The sequence below is a fragment of the Crocodylus siamensis genome, chromosome 7, assembly GCF_052110815.1.
Source record: "Crocodylus siamensis isolate JL-2025a chromosome 7, ASM5211081v1, whole genome shotgun sequence".
Classification (NCBI taxonomy): Eukaryota; Metazoa; Chordata; order Crocodylia; family Crocodylidae; genus Crocodylus; species Crocodylus siamensis.
Window position 1 is genome coordinate 53,519,196 of NC_143401.1, and position 22,234 is coordinate 53,541,429.

Consider the following 22,234-nt stretch of genomic DNA (forward strand, 5'->3'; position numbering starts at 1 on the left):
CCTTGGGAACTAAGTTAGTCTTAATTTTATTTTTTTAGTGTTTTCTGGCAGTCCCATCTGTGGAAGAAATCAAACTTTGCATTGTGGTTGAATCAGAATGGACAGAGCCAGCTTTTCTTTATTTAGGGCTATACTGCAATCATGGGGAGAATTCCATACAGCAAGGGGAATCACCCACTTGTCTGTTTCGAAGGATTTCTTGGAGTCTCTAAGTTTACAAGCATATTTATACTTAAGACGGAGCAAAAAAAAATACAACCTTGGACAGTAAATCACTGATCTAACACACACAGACATACAGGCTGTTTACTTAAAGGAGAGTGAGACATTGTGCTTATAGAAATAGTTATCAGTTTCTGGTTTCTCGGAGAGAAAAATAAACGTAACATCAGTACACAGGGTGATTATATCAAGACAAAAACAAGGCATGCAAGATTCCTTATCTCAGAACATTTAACTGAAATAAGCAGTATCAGCATTTCTGGTCTCTGTCTGTTTTTCTAGTCAAGTAGGCCAGAAGCCCAACTAAATTTACTCCTACATTCCCTAATATTTTTTTTTCCAGCAAGTTAGCTACTTACAGCCATTAGCCTTTTAACTTCTAGTTTTTCTTTCTCTTTACTTTCTCCTGTGTCAACGTGAAAATTATATACTTCGTTTCTGGTTGATGGGCTAGTTCTCATTTGCTTGGTAGCACAACTTAAGCAACATTGTATTTTAAACACTAGGCATACTCCAATAAAACCAACAAATAGTATCAACAAACTATGAATGACGGTAGAGCCTAAGGAACTGAAAATAGAGCTAAACTGAGAATTCAAATTCCAACTATCTGACTCATGCAATTTAGCTGTTTCTTTTAGAGTGTTTACTTAAATCCTGGATTTCTTCTGAATTATTGGGAATATAAGTACAACATTCTTTACCTATTAAAGAATAGACTCCTGCTTTGCTGGCTAGTATATGATCTAATGCAAGTCAGTTTTGCAATGCCATTTGCCTTATTTCCTTCATTTCTGTATTTATTTTGTCAAAAATAGCAGCAGTAGCATTAGCAGTCTTTTCCAAAGATGCTGCAACTTTCTTTATCTTGGACATAGCTAAGCCTGCGCCATAGCTGGGGAACATTATACCCCAAAATCTTTGATTTTTCTGTAATTCCGTGAACATTGCAAATTCTTCCTTTAGGTAAGTGAGATCTAAAAGTAAAGGCAGGATATGCTGTGGAGACATAGCATGTTCCTCTCCAACCAGAGGGAAGATTTTTATAGGCCTTATCTCCACACACAAAATAGTGACCAGCTAATGCAGTAAATCCACTTGTATTACAGTTCATCATTTTTTAAAAATAACCTGAAAATCCTTTGATTAATTACATAACAGACAGAATACTGGTGTCCCAGGAACCGTTGATCCATGCACCTTGGTTATTAAATTCTGCTTCATGTTTACTGACTCCTGCAACACGAGATCCATTACAGGTCCAACAAAACTTTCCAGGGGTGGCATATGCTAATCGTACATAGTCAGACTGGTTGCAACTTACATTCTGCCAGGTTTCGCTCCCATGAAAATTTGAATAGTAAGGGGCTAACATCTGAGTTACATTCAAGGGTCCCGGTATCATGGGTATCCCTCTGGTAGAATAGATAGGGACATGACTACATATCCAACACTGAGAGACACTTAAATCTATCCCGATTTGATTAACTAAAGACAAGAACATATTTTCATTAAATGAACTTCTTTGTTGGTGTGGGAGTGTAGTTTGGTTTACAGAGTTTCTTATAACTGATGAGTCAGTTCATATAAGATAGCCCAAAAAGAAATACTGAGAACTACCCAAATCACAACTAACCAACTCCACGTCAGGAACTAGGTAGAGGCCTTTTTCCTGTCCCAAAGAGCATAGTGGTATTGTTGGGGCACATCCTTTTCGCTCTGTAGTGGCAAATCCTCTTTGCCAGTAGGCGCTTGGCTTACTACTGGTCTTGAGCTCTCCTGCTGGCAAGCACTAGGCTCACTACCGGTTTATGGAGACTGATTACAAGATTGACATGGAGAAGACTCTGGGTCTAACGGGACTGATGTTTTCTTACTGTGTGAAGTATGGATCCATGTTTGGAATCGACACTTTATTGCAGTGTTGGTGGTCAGGAGTTCCTGGAATGGGCCTTTCCAGCAAGGTTCCAGCAATGACTTTCGTTGATGGACTTTTATATGGACCCAATCTTCAGGCAGGATAGAATGGCATGGCTCATCTGGTTCTTTGGGGAGAGCTGCCTGTTCCTGTGAATGAAAAGCTTTAACACACTTCATTAGTGCCTTACAATAGTCCAGAATGGTATCATCAAGTGAATATGTATCGCAAAAGTGGGAGGCAACAGGTGGCGAAGCAGGGAGCCTCATGGGTCTTCCCATTAGAATTTCATGTGGGCTAAGCCCAGTCTTTCGGTTAGCAGTAGATCTTATACTCATAGGGCTATGGGAAGTGCATCTGGCCGTTTTAGGTGAGTCTCAGCATAAACTTTGGCCAGTTTATTTTTCAGAATGCCATTTTGGCATTCCACATGGGCCCGAGGCCTGTGGATGGTATGGGCAATGAAAGTTCTGTTGGATCTGCAGGACTTTGCAGACTTCTTTCATTATCTGTCCAGTAAAATGAGTTCCTCTATCAGAGTTTAGGGATAAAGGAATACCAAACCTTGGAATAGAATCTCTGAGCAACTTTTTGCTTACAGTGATGGTGTCACCTTTTGCATATGGGTAGGCTTCTACCCATCCAGAAAACATGCATCGAATAACAAGAACGTAGTCATAAGGACAACATTTCTGCATTTGAATAAAATCTAATTGTAAATTTACAAATGGTCCCCAATGTGGGGGATGTGCTGCCGCCTTTGTTTTTACAGGCTTTAAGGGAGGTCGATGCCAAGAGCAAATCATCAACATATTGCACAAGCACAGAATTTTTTTTTAAATATTATGTCATCTAGATCTTTTTCAGAATTTGAGGAAAAAAAAGAGAAGAGGATTCAGTATAGCTTTGGGGCAATTGCATCCAGGTATACTGAAGTCCTTGACAGGTAAATGCAAAGAGAAACTGGCTATCAGGGTATATAGGAATAGAGAAAAATGGAGAACACAAGTTAACAACAGTAAAATAACAAGCATTAGGAGGAATACAGGACAAGATAGTAGCTGGATTTGGTACAACAGGAAAAGTAGGTAAAACTGCAGAATTTACTGTATGGAGGTCTTCTACAAAACGATAGATAGGTATTCTTTCCAGGTTTTTTTTTTTACGGGAAGAATAGGCGTATTACAAGGGCTCTTAGTTGGGACAATGATACCTTGCTTTAAAAGGGCAGTTATAACAGGGCATATCCCTCCTTCAGCTTCTGGACGTAAAGGGTATTGAGCAACTTTGGGTAAAGGCCTAGCTGGGTTTAATCTAATTTTTACAGGCTGGGCAGTATGGATTTGTCCTACTTTAGCATGCTGGGACCAGAGAAATGGAGGGACAGCTTTTATGATTTCTTCTTGCAACACAGAAAGATCAGGGAACTCAGGCTCAGGAGGTGAGCTAGCTAAAGCGGCAAGTACCGCTATCTCATTATCACAGGGAACATCTAAATAAACACCATTAGGAGAAAAATAGATAGTACAGCCGAGTTTACAAAGCAAATCTGCCTAATTAACAGGAGAACAAGGACTAAGGAGAAAGGTATGTTGATCAGAAATAGGATCAAGAGAAACATGTAATGGTTGGGACCAACAGGATGAGGAACTATTTGATTTGAAATTCCTACAGCGTTTACAACAGCAGAGGAGAGGGGAGTTGTGGAAAATTCTTCAGCTCGAAGGGTAGAGCGGCTTGCACTGGTGTCTACTAAACATTTGTAGAGATGCCGTTTATCACGCAGGAAACGAAGGGATCATCTTGATTAAGTGGGAGAAGTGGGGCTGTGATGATGTTACTATTCCTCAGGCTGCCCTAACAGGAGGCTCTCTGATTTGGGACAGAGAATTGAGTGAGCAGAGGTGGTGGCGAGTTAAATGTCATCCCTGGCTGGCCAGGCCAGTGAGGACATTGAGCCTTCCAGTGTCTTGGTTGGCCGCAATAATGACAAAACTGTAATTATTTTGGGACTGAAATCCTCCTCGTCCCATCCCACGACCACATCCCCTGCCTCTGAACTGTCCTTAATGGAAACCTCAGCTTCTGCCCCTGCCTAAAGTCTGTAATTGTAATAACATGAGCTTAGTTTCCTTGGATTCCTTTTTCTTTTCCTGGCAGGTTGTACAATGATTTGCAATGGTGACTAGTTCTGCAAGTGGCTTAGTCTGCCAACCTACAGCAATTGTTCACAACTGTTCCTGGACTTTAGAAAGAAGTCCATGGACAAAAGCAGAAGCAACTGCTTTTGTGGCAGTTTCAGCTGCACTTTTCAATACCAGAATGTCTTTCAAATACTTGTTTCAAGCGGTCCATGTAGTCTGCTGGGGATTCTCCTTTATTTTTGTTTACAGTTATGTATTTTGGCCGAGTCAGTTTTCCTGGGGCAAATTTTAAGCACAACCTCAAGGAGGTGTCTTCAAGCATCTGCTAAGCGAGCTCCAATTCCGGGGTCTTGAGTAGGCCAAGTAGCTTGTGCGATGAGGGGGTTGCAGACCTCAGAGGGCAGAACACTTTTCATTAATTGGTTCAAATCTGCCCATGTTGGATTATAACAATGGATTACATTTTCTAATTCATCTCTAAATTGCTGGGGCTTCTCCCTGATGTTGGGAAATTGTTTAACCAGGTTTAAGAGATCTCCTGGGGTCTAGGGGACCATTTGCACCTTGCCCTGGAAGTTGGCGTAAACGCATAAGCTGAGGCTTTTTAGATTTTAAAGAAGGGGCTGGACCATACTGGGTACCAGACTTTAAACAAGAGGAGGAGGTTGAGATTTTAGGAGACAGATGCCATGCCTCCAGTGGACGTGAGCATGCCCCAGGGGCAGGTGACGGTTGTTGAGTGATAGTTTTCTGGTGAGGTGGGCTAATCCTGCCAGAAGAGCCTATTTCTTACTTTGGACTTCTTCAGGTTCAGATTGTGCCTGGGACTGATATGGGGTAGTACATTGAGAAAATCTATTATATCTTCTGCAGATTCATTCTCAGTTATTTGTGGATAAAGTTGTTTTGGTGCTGATGGTACTGTTGATGGGGGGTCCCCTTTTGGTGCATTTTTCTAATTTTTTTTTTATCTGAGATTTCAATTTCTCTTGGGAGTCCTTAAGTCTCCAAACTTAAAGAGGTTTTTTCTGGAAGCTTCTTTATACTAATCAAAAAAATGTGTCCCACGGAGTCTGTAGTATATTACTACCTCTTAATTCAAGGTCTTTGTGGAGATGAACAATTTTACTTAAATGTTCCCTCCAGGGGAAACTGCCAGCTAAAATCATCTCTGGTATACCAATTCTATTTGTCTAGAAACTTACAACTTTTATGGCCATAGTGTGTGTACATGTATAATGCTGGAGTCCCTTTTGGAGGAGCCGGTATGTCTTTAGACTCTCCGCTCCTCATATCTTTAAACTCATTTCACACAGGTCTTTCATACAGGAATGGCTTATTCAGGGTGTCCCGTCAGGTTGTGAGATTTGCTAGTGGCATAGAGATGCTGTGGCTAAAGTCCAAAGACAAGACTCCACTGCAATAATGGCACACCATGCAGTTACTCACGGTCAGACACAGCTCACTTATGAAGGTGGGGAAAGGGTAAACTTGTCCACTGGGTCACGAGGTTCCAGTTGGGCGCCTTTGCATTCAAAACTGCCCTTCTGGACAGTCTTGGGGTGGCTGAACCCAACCATAGTCTCAGACCTGGTCAGTGGCTCATATTTCTCAATTCATACTCTTAATTCACACAAGGGAATTTCTGCACTGGGGCATGAGGTTCAAGACCATTTCTTTAGTCTCAATCTTGGTCAACGCTTATCGTGGAAAACACTCAAAGAGTTTCCACCTTGCACCCTTGCTTTCGAAGAGCACACAGAACAAATCTGTTGTCTTTGGGGCAGCTGTACAAGGTTTCCACTCCTGGCCTCAGAGAGACCTCATAGTTCTTTACAGAACTTAATTCACATGGGGAAATACTTTCATTGACAACAGCAACACAGAGCCTTTAACCTTAACTCTTTCTACTCACAGTTACTACTTACACGGTGGGTCTGACAGTTCTGGCAGAAAAAAAGTTTGTATAGGGTGAGCCTCAAGCAGTGAATCAGGAAGACACAGAGACAGCCTCTCACTGAAAAGCCCCAGTAGAGATTTCAAAAGGTCTCTTACCTTGGTTTGGTGCCAGGCCTTCAGTGAAGAGATGTCTGTGTTCCAACCGATCACTCCAGGCGTCTCTATCCGAGTCACGGCACCAAATTGTGGAAGAAATCAAACTTCGCGTTGTAGTTGAATCAGAACTGACAGAGCCAGCTTTTCTTTATTTAGGGCTATACTGTGATCACAGGGAGAATTCCATACAGAAAGGGGAATTGCCCACTTGTCTGTTTCGAAGGATTTCTCGGACTCTCTTAAGTTTACAAGCATGTTTATACTTAAGACAGAGAAAAATAAAATAAAATATGACCTTGGACAGTAAATTACTGATCTAACACACACAGAGAAATACAGGCTGTTTACTCAAAGGAGAGTGAAACATTGTGCTTATAGAAATAGTTATCAGTTTCTGCTTTCTCAGAGAGAAAAATAAACTTAACATATATACACAGGGTAATATATCAAGACAAAAGCAAGGCATGCAGCATTCCTTATCTTAGAACATTTAACTGAAATGAGCAGTATCAGCACTTCTGGTCTCTGTTTTTCTAGTCAAGTAGGCCAGAAGCCCAACTAAATTTATTACCACACATCTGAATTATAATATACCTCTGAAGAGTCAGGCTGCATGACAAATCTAGAGATTGAGAATAGTTTCTCAGCCTGAGTTTGTTTGTACTTTTTTAAAGCAGTGTGTGAAAGCCTGTTACACTTCCATTACTGAGCTGGCTCACAACTAATTGTGACTGAAGGTTTTTGAGTCTAGTGTGGCCTTTTCTTCTCACAACAGAATTTGGTTCTATTTTACAATTGCACATGCATAAAACATTTTGTTTTCTGTTATACATGCACAAAACAATTACTGCACAAATATCAGATTTGGTTCAGTTTTAGATCTTTGAATTGAAAGCCTGGACAACCATAAACAACACTTCAATAAAGAAATGATGACATCTTAATCAAGGTAGTTTAATTAAATTTAACAACTATGTTTCTTTCTTGAAATGGAGGCTCAGATAGGCCTGTTAAAATTGTGAGTCAAGCTCCTTTAGACCATTTCAAACTGGCTACTATGTTAACAATCTGAAGTATTAAGTTGCAAAAAATCTTGGCTGTTTTAGAATTGTGGATGCTGCTTGACAAAATCTTAATGGTACTGTATAGTTTATGGGAAAACCAATAGTTACTAAATGGCCGATTGCCCCCCTTTTCAGGTTAATTATTTATTTTGGAATTTGTTTTTCATTAATTGCCTAACCTATCCTGTTTGTACTTTAATGTGGCTGTTACTAGGAACATCAGCCCTGTGAATTTTTTTTTAATGTGCAAATTCTTCCCTGAATCATACGGGGGCTCAGTTTAGCTATTTCTTAGGTTTTGCCCAGTGGCCTCCCTCTGACTTTTAGACTAAAGATATCTTTCTCCCCTCCCCCTCAAATGCCTTTGACTCAATGTTGTTGTTCTCTAAAATAGGGATTGTACTTTTTTTTTATGATGGTACCTGTCACTTACACAGACTGAGCAATAAATGAAAAATGGGAGTCCTGAATGCTTTCCCTTGCCCTCTGATACCCCCATTCATCATACTACAAAACAAGAGCATGGCTGCAAGTGTCTCTATCAGAGAAGGCTGCAGAGTCCAGGGGCTGTGAAAGCTGCACTGTAGGAAAGCAGATGGGGATAGATGTAGGTGCTCTTCGAGTAGGAGAAAGCCTTGCTGGGGGGCTGGCCAGAGCACCTGCTAGGCCGCGGACTGGGCAGACATTTATAACTTTTATATCGGGTTTGCAAATAAAGAATGTTTTCTACGTAACCTGTTTGACCTCCCGCGCTGCCCTCGCTGAGGAGGGAGCTGGGAGTCGAGGGCAAGCGCGGAGCTGGCTCGCAGCAAAATGTCCTACCCCTGCTGGCGCAGGTGCTCGGGGCAGGCTGCGGAAAAGCCTGGCGTCGAGCTCGGAAAAACCAACGCGGCTCCGGCAGCGGCGGAAGCGGCCGCGCGGGCCCGGGACGGCGTTAGTCGGCCCGGCACTCGGACACTCGGCCAGTGCGAGTCCGCACCAGCAGGGGGCGGGGTCTGCCGCTGCGACCAGCGCGCATGCACCGTCCCCCTGTTCCCCCTGACCCCGCTGTCGGGTCCTGCAGCGCTGCCTGCGTCAGGGTTCATGCCTTAGGAGAACGTCGGGCTAGCAGCGTGTAAGTGGCAGGCGGGGAGCACTCCGCTTTTCTCAGGCACAGGCCAGCGCAGCTCCGCCATTATTTTCGCTCTTCGCAATCACCTGTTTAGGCAGCTGGCGGTCAGCCCTTCTCGGGGCCTGGGGCGCTCCGTGATGACGCCACAGCAGCGCCCTCTGGCTGGGAGCAGCACGGCCCGGGAGCTATGTGATGACGCCATAGGCACGGCCCGCATACTGCCTGGAGAGTTGCCCTGTGCAGCCCCTAATGTCGGTGCCGCGCGCTGCGTGGATGCTGTGGCGGCTCCCAGTCCGCGCGCGGCCCTCCCTGCACCATGCCGCCGCCGCCGCCCGCGTGCCCAGCCGGGCCGCCGCCTCCTCCGGCGGGAACGGGTCGTGGGCGCCCAACACGTCCCTGTTCGTGCCGCTGAAGCTCAGCCCTGAGGGCTCCGGGGTCGGCGGCGACGTGGGCGCAGAGCTTACGCGCTCGCTTGACAAGAGTAAGTGTCTCCGCGGGGGGCGCGGAGAAGGCGGGGAATCAAGCGGGGACCAGAGCTCGAGCTCTTGCGTGGGTTGGGTTTCACCTCGCAATTTGAAAGCAACGTGCCGTGTTCCCATGGCAGTCAGTTCTTGCCTGCTCTCCCCTTGGTGCTTCCACTGGGAGCCGCTCCCCTATGTTCCCAGGTGCTTGTTACCTGCACACCAGCGATGCTCAAGCTTTTGACTTTGCTGCCTTAACCCCTGCTCTGGTCCTCACCTCATTTAGGATGGAGCAGGGTCATGGCCCCAGTCCCATCTGTGTTGGATTAGGGCTGTCACTGATCTTGGCCTTGGCCCTGCATGGGTCCTGCTATCCCAGCCCTGGACGTGCTGCCCTGGATATCCTACCCCAGGCTATTCCTGGCCCCAGCCCTGGCTGACCCCAGGCTCACTGAATTGGACCCATGGCCTCAGTCCCAACCCTACTCATGCCAGATCGGGCCTGGAACCCTAGCCGAAGCCCCCACCCTGTACCTGAGGCCATATCTTCTGGCTCATGGGGCTTGGAAATCCCCAAGACCCATGGACCAGATGATACGGCTTTGCAGGCCAGATCAGGCATATGGGCTGGGGCTTGAGTACCCCTGTTTTAGGCTCATCTTTGGACATATGGTGTCATGGACAAATTTCTTATCTCTGTGAAGCTCCCAGCACAGTTCATTCAGCTTCTGAGACTCTCTAGGCTCCTCTGGCCCCTGGTTTAGGCTTATATGGTTCCTTCATCCTCCCCCTTATGATCATCTTATCCGTCACTGTTAGCAGGGTGCTGCTAACTCCTGATCAGCAGTTCAGCCTCCTGCTGTGTCTGCAAGCTGGATCCTGTAATCCATTTAACTGAGCTGCTCACACCTGCTCCCATAAGGGGGAGTACATTAAATTCTGTTTACCTGTTACCTGAAACAGTTATGTTAAGCTATAGATACAAGCAGCCCCTTGTAGGATGGACCTCAGCCAGCCTGCCAGGAAAAAACCAGTTTCCCATGTTTTTTTTCCTTTAAAGGAGAATCTGTTTTTAAAGTTTGATCCATTTGTAAAGTTTATTCATGACCCTTTCATATATTCTTGCAACCCACAGGTTGAGAAACACTGCTCTAAGGCACTAGAATAATGTTTTTTAACTGAGGTGCTACAGCATGGGTACCACCACCGCTGCTGCTGTGGCCAGGTGAAAAGGCATCCACAGAACCAGATTAGAAACTGGATGCAGCAGGAGTGCCCCTTTGTGCTACAGCCCTTCCTGCTCTAACTTCAGAAGTGTTTTCTGGAAACAGAAGCATGTGGGGCATTTGCAGCTGTCCTACCCACCTCTGTGTCTGGGAAGAGCATGTTGGATTGGACTGGGAAGGGTTATGGGAAGAGTAGGCACTCTGCTGGTTATTTTTGCTTTGCAGGTACAGTTCCACCTGGCTAGGGTGGTGACAGCACCCTGATTGAAAGCCACTGACCTTAGGACAGGAGAGTTCACAGATATGCCAACAGAGCTCATGGTATTTTAATGCTTATATGAAAAAAAATGAAATAAGATTGGTGTTCATTACAGGAAGCCTTGTTCCCGCTCAAACAGTCTGCCACTTGAAAGTGTTCACAGCTGCTTACTTTCTGTAAATCCAAGAGATGAAAAATGTGTTACATAAATTAAGTCAAACTGACATGGTTTGTCCTAACTTATTTAAGTATTTTACCTTTATTCCACTCTACTCCATTCATGTCAACAGGAGCCTCTCAAAGACAAAAAGTAGAATAGCACTTTAATTTATTTTACACTCCAAGCTTCCTTTCTAACTCAATTAAAGTAATATAAACAAAGGAGTAATTCCACTGCAGTGAACTGAGAATTTCTTGTGTAAGTGACACAAAAATCAAACTTTTTGGATGGGGGGAAGGTTGTTCTTTGTTTTTAGTAAGGTGAGTGTGGACAGGAGCCAGCAGTTGCACTATGTGCATGGTGGCATGTAGGGTGTGTTGGGAGATGTGGCTGAGTGTATGTGAGAGGGTTGTCAGGGTGGGTGGGTAAGGTGTGGGTGTGTGTGGGGTTTGTGAGGTGAGAGAGTAGGGGGGATCGGGGGATTCCCCCCCCTCCAACACACCCGCCTCCTGGCACACAGCCCCTGCCACTGATGGCGGTGGCAGCAGCAGGCCCTCGGGATGTTTGTGGCCTGTGCAGGCTCAGCCTCCTGCTGGTGCACAGCTGTAGTCAGTTCTGGGAGCTGCATGAGGCAGTAAGGAGCGGCTGGCCTGCCTGCATCATGCAGGGCTTGCATGCTGCTGTGCTACTGGGGTGGAAGCCCTGTATGATGGAGCTGGCTACTTTCCCTGTCCCCATGTGGAGCTCATGGGACTCAGCTGCAGGGCCAGGGCTCCTTGCCACTTCTGGCAGAGTCCCATGAGCTGCATGTGGTAGCAGGGAATGGGACCAGGCTGCTGGCTCCATCACATGGGGCTTCCCCCCCCCAGTGACGCATGAGTGCTGGGACCTGGCTCTGCTCCTTGCCACCATATGCAGCTCCTGGAAGTGGCCAAAGCTGCACATCCCTAGTTGGCTGCATCTGCATCTGCATGGACCACAAACACCCCAAGGGCCTGCTGCTATTGTCACTGGCAGCAGGGGCTGTGCGCCATAGGAGGGGGGGCATTTTGGGGGGTATCCCCACCCTCTCTCACATCCCACACCTGGCCCACCCATGCTTCTGCTGCCCTGCTGGGCTTGGACCCAGGCTCTGCAGTCCCAGTCCCATGTCCCTGCTCAACTGCAGTTTCCCTACCTTGTGCCCAGATCGAGCTTTGCAGCAGGGCCATGAGGTGGAGCTGCTGGAGGTTGAGCAGTTGCATACTGGCCAGGGCCCTCATGTGCAGAAGGGTTGGAATGAAGTGTGGGTGGGCTGGGCAGAGTATGATTAATTGATGGGTGCCCACGGGCCGGGTGAAATTACCTGGCAGGCCAGATGTGGCCTGTGGACCGTATTTTGTGTCCCTGGCCTAGGGCAAGAGTAAATTGAGAGAGAGTAAGGGAAACTAGGGCCAGAGCCCTGAGAGACTTCATCTGTGGAGAAAGCACCAAGAGGAGCTACTCCGTCTTGTAGATTAGAAGCATCCTTTCAAAGATAATCATGTGAACATTAAGGTGTGGCAAGTGAGAGGCAGGAGGTTAGGGAGGCTGGAGAGCAAAGCAGGATGGGTGGGGCCACTGGGGTGTGCTACAGCCAGCCTCAGATGTCAGGTCCTATTACAGGTGAGTTTTGGAGGAAGAATCTGATGTGTTGTTTGGTTTTTTTACACCTTAATTTGGAAAGGGCAGCATGATTATGCAATATGCTTCAGTAACTCAGTTGCGTTTTTGTGGGCAGTCATTTTCATATACAATAACCCTGTAATTTCTACATCACCAAGTCAGGTCCAAGTCTGAATTATACTAGCTTGCTCGTGTTCCACAGGGTAGCATTTCCCACTTGCCCACTGCAAGGTGTTTGGATTTTGTTCAGACAGACATGTTTAGACTACCTACTTGAGAAACTTACGTATGCCACGTGTGGATCATCTTTAAAGACTAGTAAGTTGTCTGGCTGTGGTTTGTCTCAGCTGTTGTCTTAGTTTTTGTCTGTTTTAAAAATGAGCTGCTACCACAGTGCAGGGTTCTATGTCTTTCAGTGGTTAGGATTATTAATAGTTAAAGCTAACTAGAAAACTGTATTAATTTCAATGCATTATATGCTTCTGAAGCTGAAGTGTGACAGAAACAGCACATAATCTTGGGCTTCTGCCTTGCCAGGAAGTAAAAGGAAATGTTTCCTCAGTTTGTTTAAGAAGTGATGTACAACAGTTGCAGTTTCTGCCATCTCTAATTAGTCTAAATTAAAACAACCACCTTCAGCTCCTGTACAAAATGAAGTTTATTTTCTACATTTGGGGACATTTTACCATCTTTAATTTTTCCTGAGGTTGAGGAAGGTTGTGTGTGCCCAAAAGCTTGCAGAAAAAGATGATTTTTTTTTTTGAGATTTTTTTAGTTGGTCTAATAAAAGGTATAATCTCTGAACCAAGAGTTCAAGAGTTTTGCATTTTTTTGTTTTGTCCCAGACCAACATGGCTACCAAATACATCCCTAGAAAGGCCCCATGGACTTTCAGGGGTCATCATTTTCTTTTGTTTTTGATGCCTCTATGTAATGCGTGTTTCCCCAGACCTCTGAAGCTTTCAGGCCATGTCCTTTTGTTTTATTGCTTTGTTATTAAAAACATCGTAAATCACTATTTTGTCAATTTTTAACATACTTGGATTGTTATTCAGGGTCAAACTTATTTCATCAAGGCATGTTGTGAAAATCTTTGGGACTTTTTTTTTTTTTAACAAAACATCAGTCTTAAATCTTGATGTTGTGTGAAATTAAAGATGATACTATTTCCAAGGAATACATTATCTAACTTAAAATAACTTCAGATACAAAATATACTAGATTATGAAATACTTTCCTAATTTAATGGTTATATAGCAGTTAGTGGTATCAACATCAGAACTGGTAAGCATGTTATCTCGATTGGTTGGTAGCAAGCTAAATAATTGGGGCAGGGGAGGGAATCACTTTCCAGGAAGAGAATGTATGGCCTTTGTAAGTGAGAGACATGATTGCTTGGGAGAAGTCCTAAACTACTGTGCTGTAGCTGCCTTTATTTCAGTATGTTTGACAGCTTGAGTACCAATAAATCTGATCTCAATTTCATTGTTACATCTTCTAGCTTCCTTTATATCCCTCTGGCAAAGAAATGTTTGTGTACAGTGGAATTAAACAAAAGCAAATAGTGATAGCAAATAGTGAGGTTAACTGGCTGAGTGTTCTGTAGTGCCAGTATTTGTATTAGTTATATCAAAGAAATTATATATATAATGTATTAGTGTATGTGAATATACGTATTCAATGTGCATTTTTGTGTTGGTGTTTTTTCATTTTGTTTGTTGTTCCAAATTTATATAATGTTTTTGGAAAAGGAGGATTAGAAACTGTTTGATCTCTGATAATTTGTGGGCAGAGTGGGGCATGGCAAATCAGCCTAATCCTTTTATTTCCCACAAATAATGGCTATTCTAAAGTTGCCTAAAGCAGGGTTTCCTCTTCCCCCCCCCCCAACTTTCTGTGCTTATCTTCACTGCAGATGCTGGGTGACCCCTCTGCAGTGATGGTAGGCGCAGAGAACAGCAGGGAGGACTCTTGAGGAGGGTGCTACAGAGGGGGCAGGGGGCTGTTCATAGCTCCATGCTGCCTGATCTTCTGTGCTGCCTTGGCCTGGTGCTGATCCAGCTACTTCCTGGGACAAATCTGAGCTAAATATTGTTGACCTGGTTTAAAGGGCTGAAGTTATGTATCCCTAGGATTATGTGGAACGCAGTGCAGAAACTGACTTGTGTTCAGTGTTATGCATGCCTCTTACACTTTCCTTTTCTGTCTTTTCTCTCCCCTACTTTTGTGCCCTTTGTCTTCCTAATTTCCAGCTATTTTCTTTTTCACAACCAGTCTCTTTTTTACCTTGAATTACTACAACTGTAGTCTCCCATTCTTGTCTTCAGCAGGCATGCTTTCAGGCGTGATCACCCTTCTTCAAGCAAAGGAAGTCTCTGGTGTTCTGAGACTCCAGGGAATGAGAGAAGCTAAAAGCATGACAGGATGTCAGTGAGAATGTAAATAGGTTGAAATTAGGAAAACAAAAGGTAAAGCAGGGAAGGGAGGGGGTAAGCCAATTTCCTGGAGTCTTAGAACAGTAGAGACTCCCTGTGCCTGAAGAAGGGTGACTGTACCTGAAAGCTTGCCAAGAACTTTTTTTCCAACTACTCAGTTGGTCTAACAAAAAATGCAACATCTACTCAGATCCTTGCCTGCCTATGTTCTGAAAGATTCATCTTTTTTTTTGGTTACTACTGTTTTGAATAAGGAGGCTGGCCATTCTCTCCAGTGAGCATAACTCTGGCATGAATTCTTTGTTAATTTTAATGAGTGACTAGCCAAAGATTCTGTGCGACTTGCAGTGTCAGTCTAATGATTAAACCTCCATTGCATGAAGGCCTTTATAACAAACTTACTGCTTTCCTCTAAATCTACACAGCCTGCAGATTCACACTTACATGTTTGTGATTTTTTTTCTTCTTCTTGTTCTTTAGGACATGTAGGTTACATCTGCTTTTAATCTGAGACCATCAAATAGAATAAAAGCACGGTGGCTAAACTGGCTCGCAAGCCGCATGCTGCTTGCCTGCCTGGTACTTTCAGCTCTCCAGAAATTGGCTGAAGTGTTTCCCCAAGGCAGCTCTGGAGGACAGCGCAGCCCAGCACCTCCTGCTGCTCTAGCTTTGCCCGCAGAGATCATGTCCCAAGCCTGCCCACCTTCCTCCTTCTCTCTCTTCAGGACTGCGGGCTCAAGTGTTGGGCTGTCACGCCACTTACCCTGGGGTGCGCTCCCTGTGGGAAAAGCCTGAGTGGTTCAGTGGTATAGGGAGGAAGGCAAGGCGGGTGATCGCCTTCACTCCAGGTCACTCAGTACCCCCTCCCACTCCACTGATCTCTGGCTCTTGAACTTTGGTGGAGGATTGGATATGGCTTCCAGGGTGAGTAAGTCTGGCCACCCCTAGAATAAAATGGAAGAGCAAGATTTTTTTTTTTTTAATGCAAAACTGCATTTTGATACTTTCTCTTGCTGGAGTAAATGCATATAGTAATACAAATACATATTTGATTAACAGTCTACCTGTAGCTAGAAATCCTGAATTTGTTTATCAGGCATACTATAAGAAAAGCACTGTATTTTTGGTCCTCTTCCAGTTAGCTTTAGTAAAGATAGTTGATTTATTTAGAGAGCATTAGATTATGTAGCAGAACTTAAATTCGGTTGGCTAAAGCAGTAAAGATTTGAATTTTGAGAATAATCCTATTAAATGTGTATATTGTTGGCATCTTCTTCAGGAAACAGGATATTGAGTGCATAGGGAAATTGGAGGCAATTAACTGTATTTCAAGAATAATAAAGGGGGAGGTCAGCTCTCTGCCTATAAAAGAGGTGAAATGTCAAAATGAAACACAGTTTAGATCAGTGTTTCCCAACCTTTTCTATCCATGGCACACTTAAATAAAAAAATTGCTGTATACTGCCCGCGCCCCCTCCTCCTGCCTCCAACAGATAATGTAGCTGCTGTTGCCACCAACCACTGCCCCATGCTGCTGCTGCAACGCGGAGCGGGGGGGGCGGGGCACACTGGCTGGAGCCACGTGTGTCCTCCCCCCCCCCCCCCCGAATGCTACAGGCAGAGCATTCATTTATTTGTGTGACTTTTCCAAAATCCCATGGCACGCCTGTTCACAAATGATGGCACACTGGTTGGGAAACGCTGGTTTAGATAACCAAATAAAGTGTACAGAAATTGCTTATTTCTTGGAACATTTAGTTTCAGCTTAGTCCTAGAGAGCTTTACAGGTTGGTCAAGAAATAAGTATAGTTGAACAAGTAAGTAATAAATGATCATAATATAACTGAACATTTTTGAAGTAGGAATAATAACAAAAACTAGCACTATGGTGTGAGATTTTAAAAAGTAGGAATTTGGCTTTGTCATTTTTTTAAACAAGACTAAGTGAAGGGTAAGGAAATCAGAATGACTTGATTCAGTGTAGAGTTTGCTTAAGCATATTGTAATTGTCAAGGAATGCATATATATCCTAAAGAAAACAAAACAAAATCATATTTATATGGCAAGGCTAAAAATGTTACTTGAGTAAAGCTGATATCCTTCAGAGGTACATACTTGTAAGAGCGAAAGAAAAGAACATGAACTATGCCAAGTAAAATCCAACATGGATATTAACTATTAAAGGGTTTGTGAAGAACAAATCACCACAGATTTAGAAATAAATAACAGGAAATGTTTTGAGTGTATTGGGGTCAGAAAACATCAATTAGTCGTCTGGACTAGTAGGGCATAAAAGGACCCAAGCAAGGAAGATGATTCAGAATTATAGGAGAAGTTGCACAATTGTATCTTCATGCCTTCAAAAGGTAGTAAGAATAAAGTGCTCTTGGAGGCTGACATGTTAGAAATTGGAGAGTCTTGTACAAATTGATAAAATTAAGAGCAGCAGGTCTTGAGGTCTCAAGGAATTTAAGGAGTAGCCGAGTTGCAAGGAAAAAAAACCCCCCAAATACTATCCTCTTATTGAAATGAGTTACTAGCCCAGAAGACTGGAGAACAACAAATGTACTTAGCACTTAGCTTGAAAACTACTAGGAATTGTGAACTGTTGATCTTTGCATCCAATCCAGGAAAATGGTTGATATTTGATTATTTAAATGAATTGAAACCGTATAGATAAATATATATGGGTTACTAACCTGCAGAAATTCTGTAACTGAATTGCAATGTTAAAAAAGCTTTGACAGAACAATTCTTAATTCTTTTAAGCAGTTAAGAAGCGAAAGCTGAAGTATTTTTCTTGATTTAGAAACTGCCTAAGAAAAAATAATCAAATACAAACTACGCTAGAGTAGGAAAGGTTGTAAGTATATTGCAAAACCTGTAAGGGTGATGGGTGCATGCTCTGGCTATTAGCCCATGCTGAAATGAATGCCAACACAGCTATACACTGTTCTTGCTGTGTTGGGTAATTAATGCTAGAATGCACGGGACACATGCTGAAATCATGCTTTGATTTGGCTGTTTGGCCATTCCCTTGACATGAAGGGAAATGGGAAACAGAATTGTATAGAAAGGAAGAGTAACCTTGAAACTGAGGGACCTGGCATTAAGTAGCAAATACCAAAATGCTTGACCTCTAATTTTCTGATATGGCAAATGAGTTGTGAATGTGGATTCATGGTCATTGTAATGTTAGTTAATAAGTGAAACGTATGAGAAGCAAGGGTAGGTGATATCTTTTATTGGACCAACTGCATGGTTAGGAAAGGTTTAGGCAAGCTTTTGGGCACAAGGTGTGCTTTCTTAGGTTGGGAGGGGTACTGTGTGCCTGAAAGCTTACCTAAATTTCTCCTAACCATGCAGTTGTATCAGTACAAGATATCATTAGCAGAGATCCTTGCCCATTGTCACCATCTGGAGAAAGTCTGAGTTCTTTTTAGGCTGCTGTCAGGGAGAAGCTTGGTGCTGTTGTGATAGTGTGCGTCTCCACGCACCACCTATTAACTGACTTGGGTGTTGTTTTCTCTGTGGATTTGGGGGGCTTTATCTACTGCAGGCTTTCTTTGCCTTTCACATCAACCCATCTTGAGGATTATTTTCTCGGAAGTAATTTCACGCAAACCTTGTAGAACTTGTAAATTCTGCCCCAGCCCTGATGTAAATAGCTTTTTTATTTCCTGAAACTTAAAAAAAATCCCAAAAGCCCCCAAACAAAAAAACACTTGGAAATGAACTAACTCATTCTCTTTGATTGGGCTTTTTACGTTGTTACTGTTACAAATATTGATAAAAGAAGAAATAAGTGACTTGAATAAAGCCTCTGATAAAGTCTGTCAAAAGACTATTAGGAAAGTAAGTGGCCATGGTTAAGGGTTGTCAACCATCGTATGTCAAATCAGGATCTAATACTAATCAATGGAAGTAGGAGGAAACTTCCTTCAGTGTGTTGACTGTTTACTTTGTATTTTCTTGTGCCTTTCCTTTGAACTATTAGAGAAGGGCTAACTGAGTTTGATCCAGTATGGTAATTCCTGTGACCTGTATTGTCAAATTTGCCATTTCTGATATGTGCCTCAGGTATCAGTTGCAACCAAATAAATAAAAATGCATTTTATTGGACCAACTGAGTAGCTGGGAAAGATGATGGGGACAGGCTTTCAGGCAGGCTATACTTTTCAGATCCAATAAAATGTACCACAAAAAAAACCCTCTTACCCCTCGTACATTTCCTGGACCATCATACTAGAACAACACTCAACCCTGTTACAAAAATAATATTTGAAATTTTTTATCTTGCAAGAGCTTAATTCATTGCATTTGATTTATTGAGTTGAAGAAAATGCTGGAATTTTCTATATTTTATTTTTAAGCAAAGGTAAATCTGGCATCTTAGCTGAATCAAGAAATGCTATTTTGTCTGTTACAGGTGAAGTTCTGAACAAATTAAATATGTTTTACAAAAGGAAAGAAATGCAGAGACTGGGAGCAGAGAATGGACTGGATGGTAAGAGAGAGTATATTTCTGATATGCAGTATCTTTTCTTAAATAGAGGTAACTGGATGCTTCTTGTGAGTAGCTTTTCCCCTCTCCTAGTAGAATAACTGATCCATGTGCTGCCATTTTGCTGTTGAATAGCTTGGATTTTGTTTTACTTCTTGGGATTTTGAAAAAAATTATGTTCTTTGAAAAAATGTATATTAGGCTTATTGGTAGCACTTATACTGAAGAAATGTTACTTAGGTTGACTCTTTAAATCTTTTGTTATTATTTTAAATCTAACACTGAGCTTTTCTTACCCCCATCCCTTCTTTACTCCTGCAGCTTATCTCTTTCACCAGGCATTTGTAAGCTTTAGGAAATACATCTTGGAGTCCCAGTCCTTGAGTGCTGATGTACATATTATTCTAAATGATATATGTTGTGGTGCAGGCAAGTATAAATAGTGCCTTTATATTTTTCTTTGTTATTTAATAAAAATATATTTATTTTTCTTTTCTTTCTTTGCTACCTCCTCTGCTTTTTATAACGGGGATAAAAATGGAGCAATTCCCCCTGATGTGGGAAGGTGCACCCTGTCCTTATATTCTCCAAAATGGGAGAAGAGGGAACTATTGTTGTCTGGGCCACCTTGTTGGTGTATTATCCTGTATGGTGTCCCTTTTACCAAATTTGTCCAAAGTATCTGTCTTCGGTTATATAGGCACCATGGTTAAATTTTTTGAGGAAAAAAGCTGATGACGGTGGTCAGCTTCTCCATCCCATCCATTATCATGTGTAACTCCTTTGGTGGTATTTAGGGACACTTTCTGAGCATTGTGCTGTACTGTTGGGTTTAAAAGCTTGAGTATGTGCTGCTCTTCCTCTTGTATTACTTTACTTTTGCCACTGCAAAAGTTAGAGAGGGTATGTTCACTTCATTTACTGCTTTGCTCATGATGATTAATATAAAATGCCTGTGCCCACGAAGAGGAAATGTTAGTTGATGGCTGTAGAAGTTTCGTAGGAGCACAAATAGATTTTTTTCCTTTATTTTAAAAAACATATTCTACAGAAGCAGGTGATACTGCTTCATTAAGTGATGATATTGTTCAGATGTTAAATACGACAGTGGTTCTTTGCATTTGAAATATAATCTAAAGCTGCTGGCATATGTTACACTTAAGAAGTGATTAACTAGTTAATTACGTCTTAAATTGTTAGCCGGCCTTAGGTTAATACACTTAATAGTGTGATTAAAACAAGGAATAAGCCACAAAATGTTTACATAAAAAATGGGTAATAACTTTTGTGGCTGATTCCTAGTATGCCATTATGTGAACACATGGCCTGGCTGGGCCCATGCCTAGGAGTCCTGTCAGCTGATCAGGATGTGCCCCCATGGTTGGAGTACACTTGATGGGCCTCCTAGCCATAGGAGTTTGCTATTTGCTGGTGCAGGAGGAGCCCAAAATCATGATCCGAGGCTCCCCCTGCACCATCAAAAAGGCATGATGGGATCTGATAGTCAGTTCTACAGGCATGGCAGGAAGCATGATTGTGGGGATCATGCATCAGATCCCATCATGTCGTGCATGTCAGCCAGGGTGCTGGTTATAGCAGGTCAAATTATGAATCTAATTTATTTTCTAGCATTATTTTTAAAGTCTCATTATACTCAGTGGCAACTAATATCTTTGAAGAACTCAAGGAACTAATTTTACTCTAACATGCTTCTATACCACTTTTAGAAGGTAATGTTAATGTGCAAAGTTGTAGGATTTTTTTTTTAAATTTTTTTTGCTGATGAGAGAGAAATTTCTTGGGCCCAGATTAAATGTTGAAGGTGAGAAAGGAAGGTGTCATAGTTCTGAGTTAGAGCATAAAATGACTGCATTTAAGTTTCTGCTCTGCCTGATGCAGAGCAATGAGTTGAACCTGGGTCTCTTCCATTACAAGTAAATGCTATCATCAACAGACTGCTCTTGACTGAAGGTCTGTTTCTCTAGCTAGTGCTGTTCTAATTTTCTTTCTCTGCATTAATATTAATGTAAGAGACTGGTTTTTTTTGTTTTTTGGTTTTTTTTTAAGCTCAGTGTTTGGGGCACTCCCCTGACATATTGGAAGTTTGGGGACTTAAACCTGGTTTTCCTGGATAAGTGACCTGACGACAATGCTACATGCTATTCTTAGCATTTGGAAGTGGGGGATTTCTTGCTTTCGTAATTGCCCTTTAAAAAAAAAAAAGAAAGGATGTGGATTTGTTCCAGTGTAGGCAGGTGATTTAAAGATTTAAAAAAAAAAAAAAAAGTCTTGCAGGACAGAGAAAGTTTTTCATACCAAATGCCTTTAAAAATTTGTCAAGTATCTAAAATGAATACTTGAATTACCAAAGTGGTTGTGTTGATGGATTTTTTTTTTAACATATTGTGTCTGCCTTAGGTTTAAGTCCATGTTGTAATGTTACTTTGTCTTTTCCCAGCTGTGAGATGGAAAAATAATATTGGCGTCTTTGTAGAGTGCTCTGAAATGTATGGATGAAAAACACAATCCATGAGTTGGATAGTATTATTAATCTCTGTTCAATTGACCTATCTTTGGATGAGCAAGTGTACAGATTCGTAACAGTGTTTGTCTTTCAGGTCATGTGGATGACCTCTTTCCATTTTTCTTGAACCATGCTAAACAGATCTTTCCTATGTTGGACTGTATGGATGATCTGCGCAAAATCAGTGACTTAAGATGGCCACCCAACTGGTTAGTGCTTTTTACATGTTGCAGAATTTCATATTGCTTCTTTTAGTACCTGCAGTCTCCTTGCAGAAGACTCTTAGAAAGTTCACTTTTTCTAAGGAGGATGTGCTTAGTGCTGTGGTTAGTTTTGAACACAAATACTGGGGCTAAGAATGTCAGTGCCAGTACAAATTGAAGATAATATATGGCTAAGAGGTCACTAGTTTTTTTTATTAATTGGTTTTGGTTTAGTTAAAGCTTTGCTATGTAATGTCCAACTGTAAGGTAGATATTAATCTCATATCTGTGGTTATCCAGTCTT

The 22,234-nt window shown here is 42.5% G+C and overlaps 1 protein-coding gene and 1 long non-coding RNA gene across 2 annotated transcripts in view; one reads left to right on the plus strand and one right to left on the minus strand.

Annotated features, from left to right (window-relative positions):
* Positions 1 to 87: 87 nt before the first annotated feature.
* LOC149859806 (uncharacterized) lies at positions 88 to 8,397 on the minus strand. The gene is made up of 2 exons (XR_016443472.1): positions 6,340 to 8,397; positions 88 to 2,303 (listed from the first exon to the last, which is right to left on the minus strand). It is a non-coding gene; the product is annotated as an uncharacterized LOC149859806 (long non-coding RNA).
* Positions 8,398 to 8,631: 234 nt separating this feature from the next.
* The window catches only part of SUPV3L1 (Suv3 like RNA helicase), a 29,365-nt gene continuing 15,762 nt past the window's right edge, over positions 8,632 to 22,234 (plus strand). The window contains exons 1-4 of the mRNA XM_090057255.1: positions 8,632 to 8,995; positions 19,129 to 19,206; positions 19,525 to 19,632; positions 21,822 to 21,936. Coding sequence (XP_089913381.1) covers positions 8,764 to 8,995; positions 19,129 to 19,206; positions 19,525 to 19,632; positions 21,822 to 21,936 — 533 coding nt within the window. The 5' untranslated portion in view covers positions 8,632 to 8,763. The remainder of the gene's footprint in view (positions 8,996 to 19,128; positions 19,207 to 19,524; positions 19,633 to 21,821; positions 21,937 to 22,234) is intronic.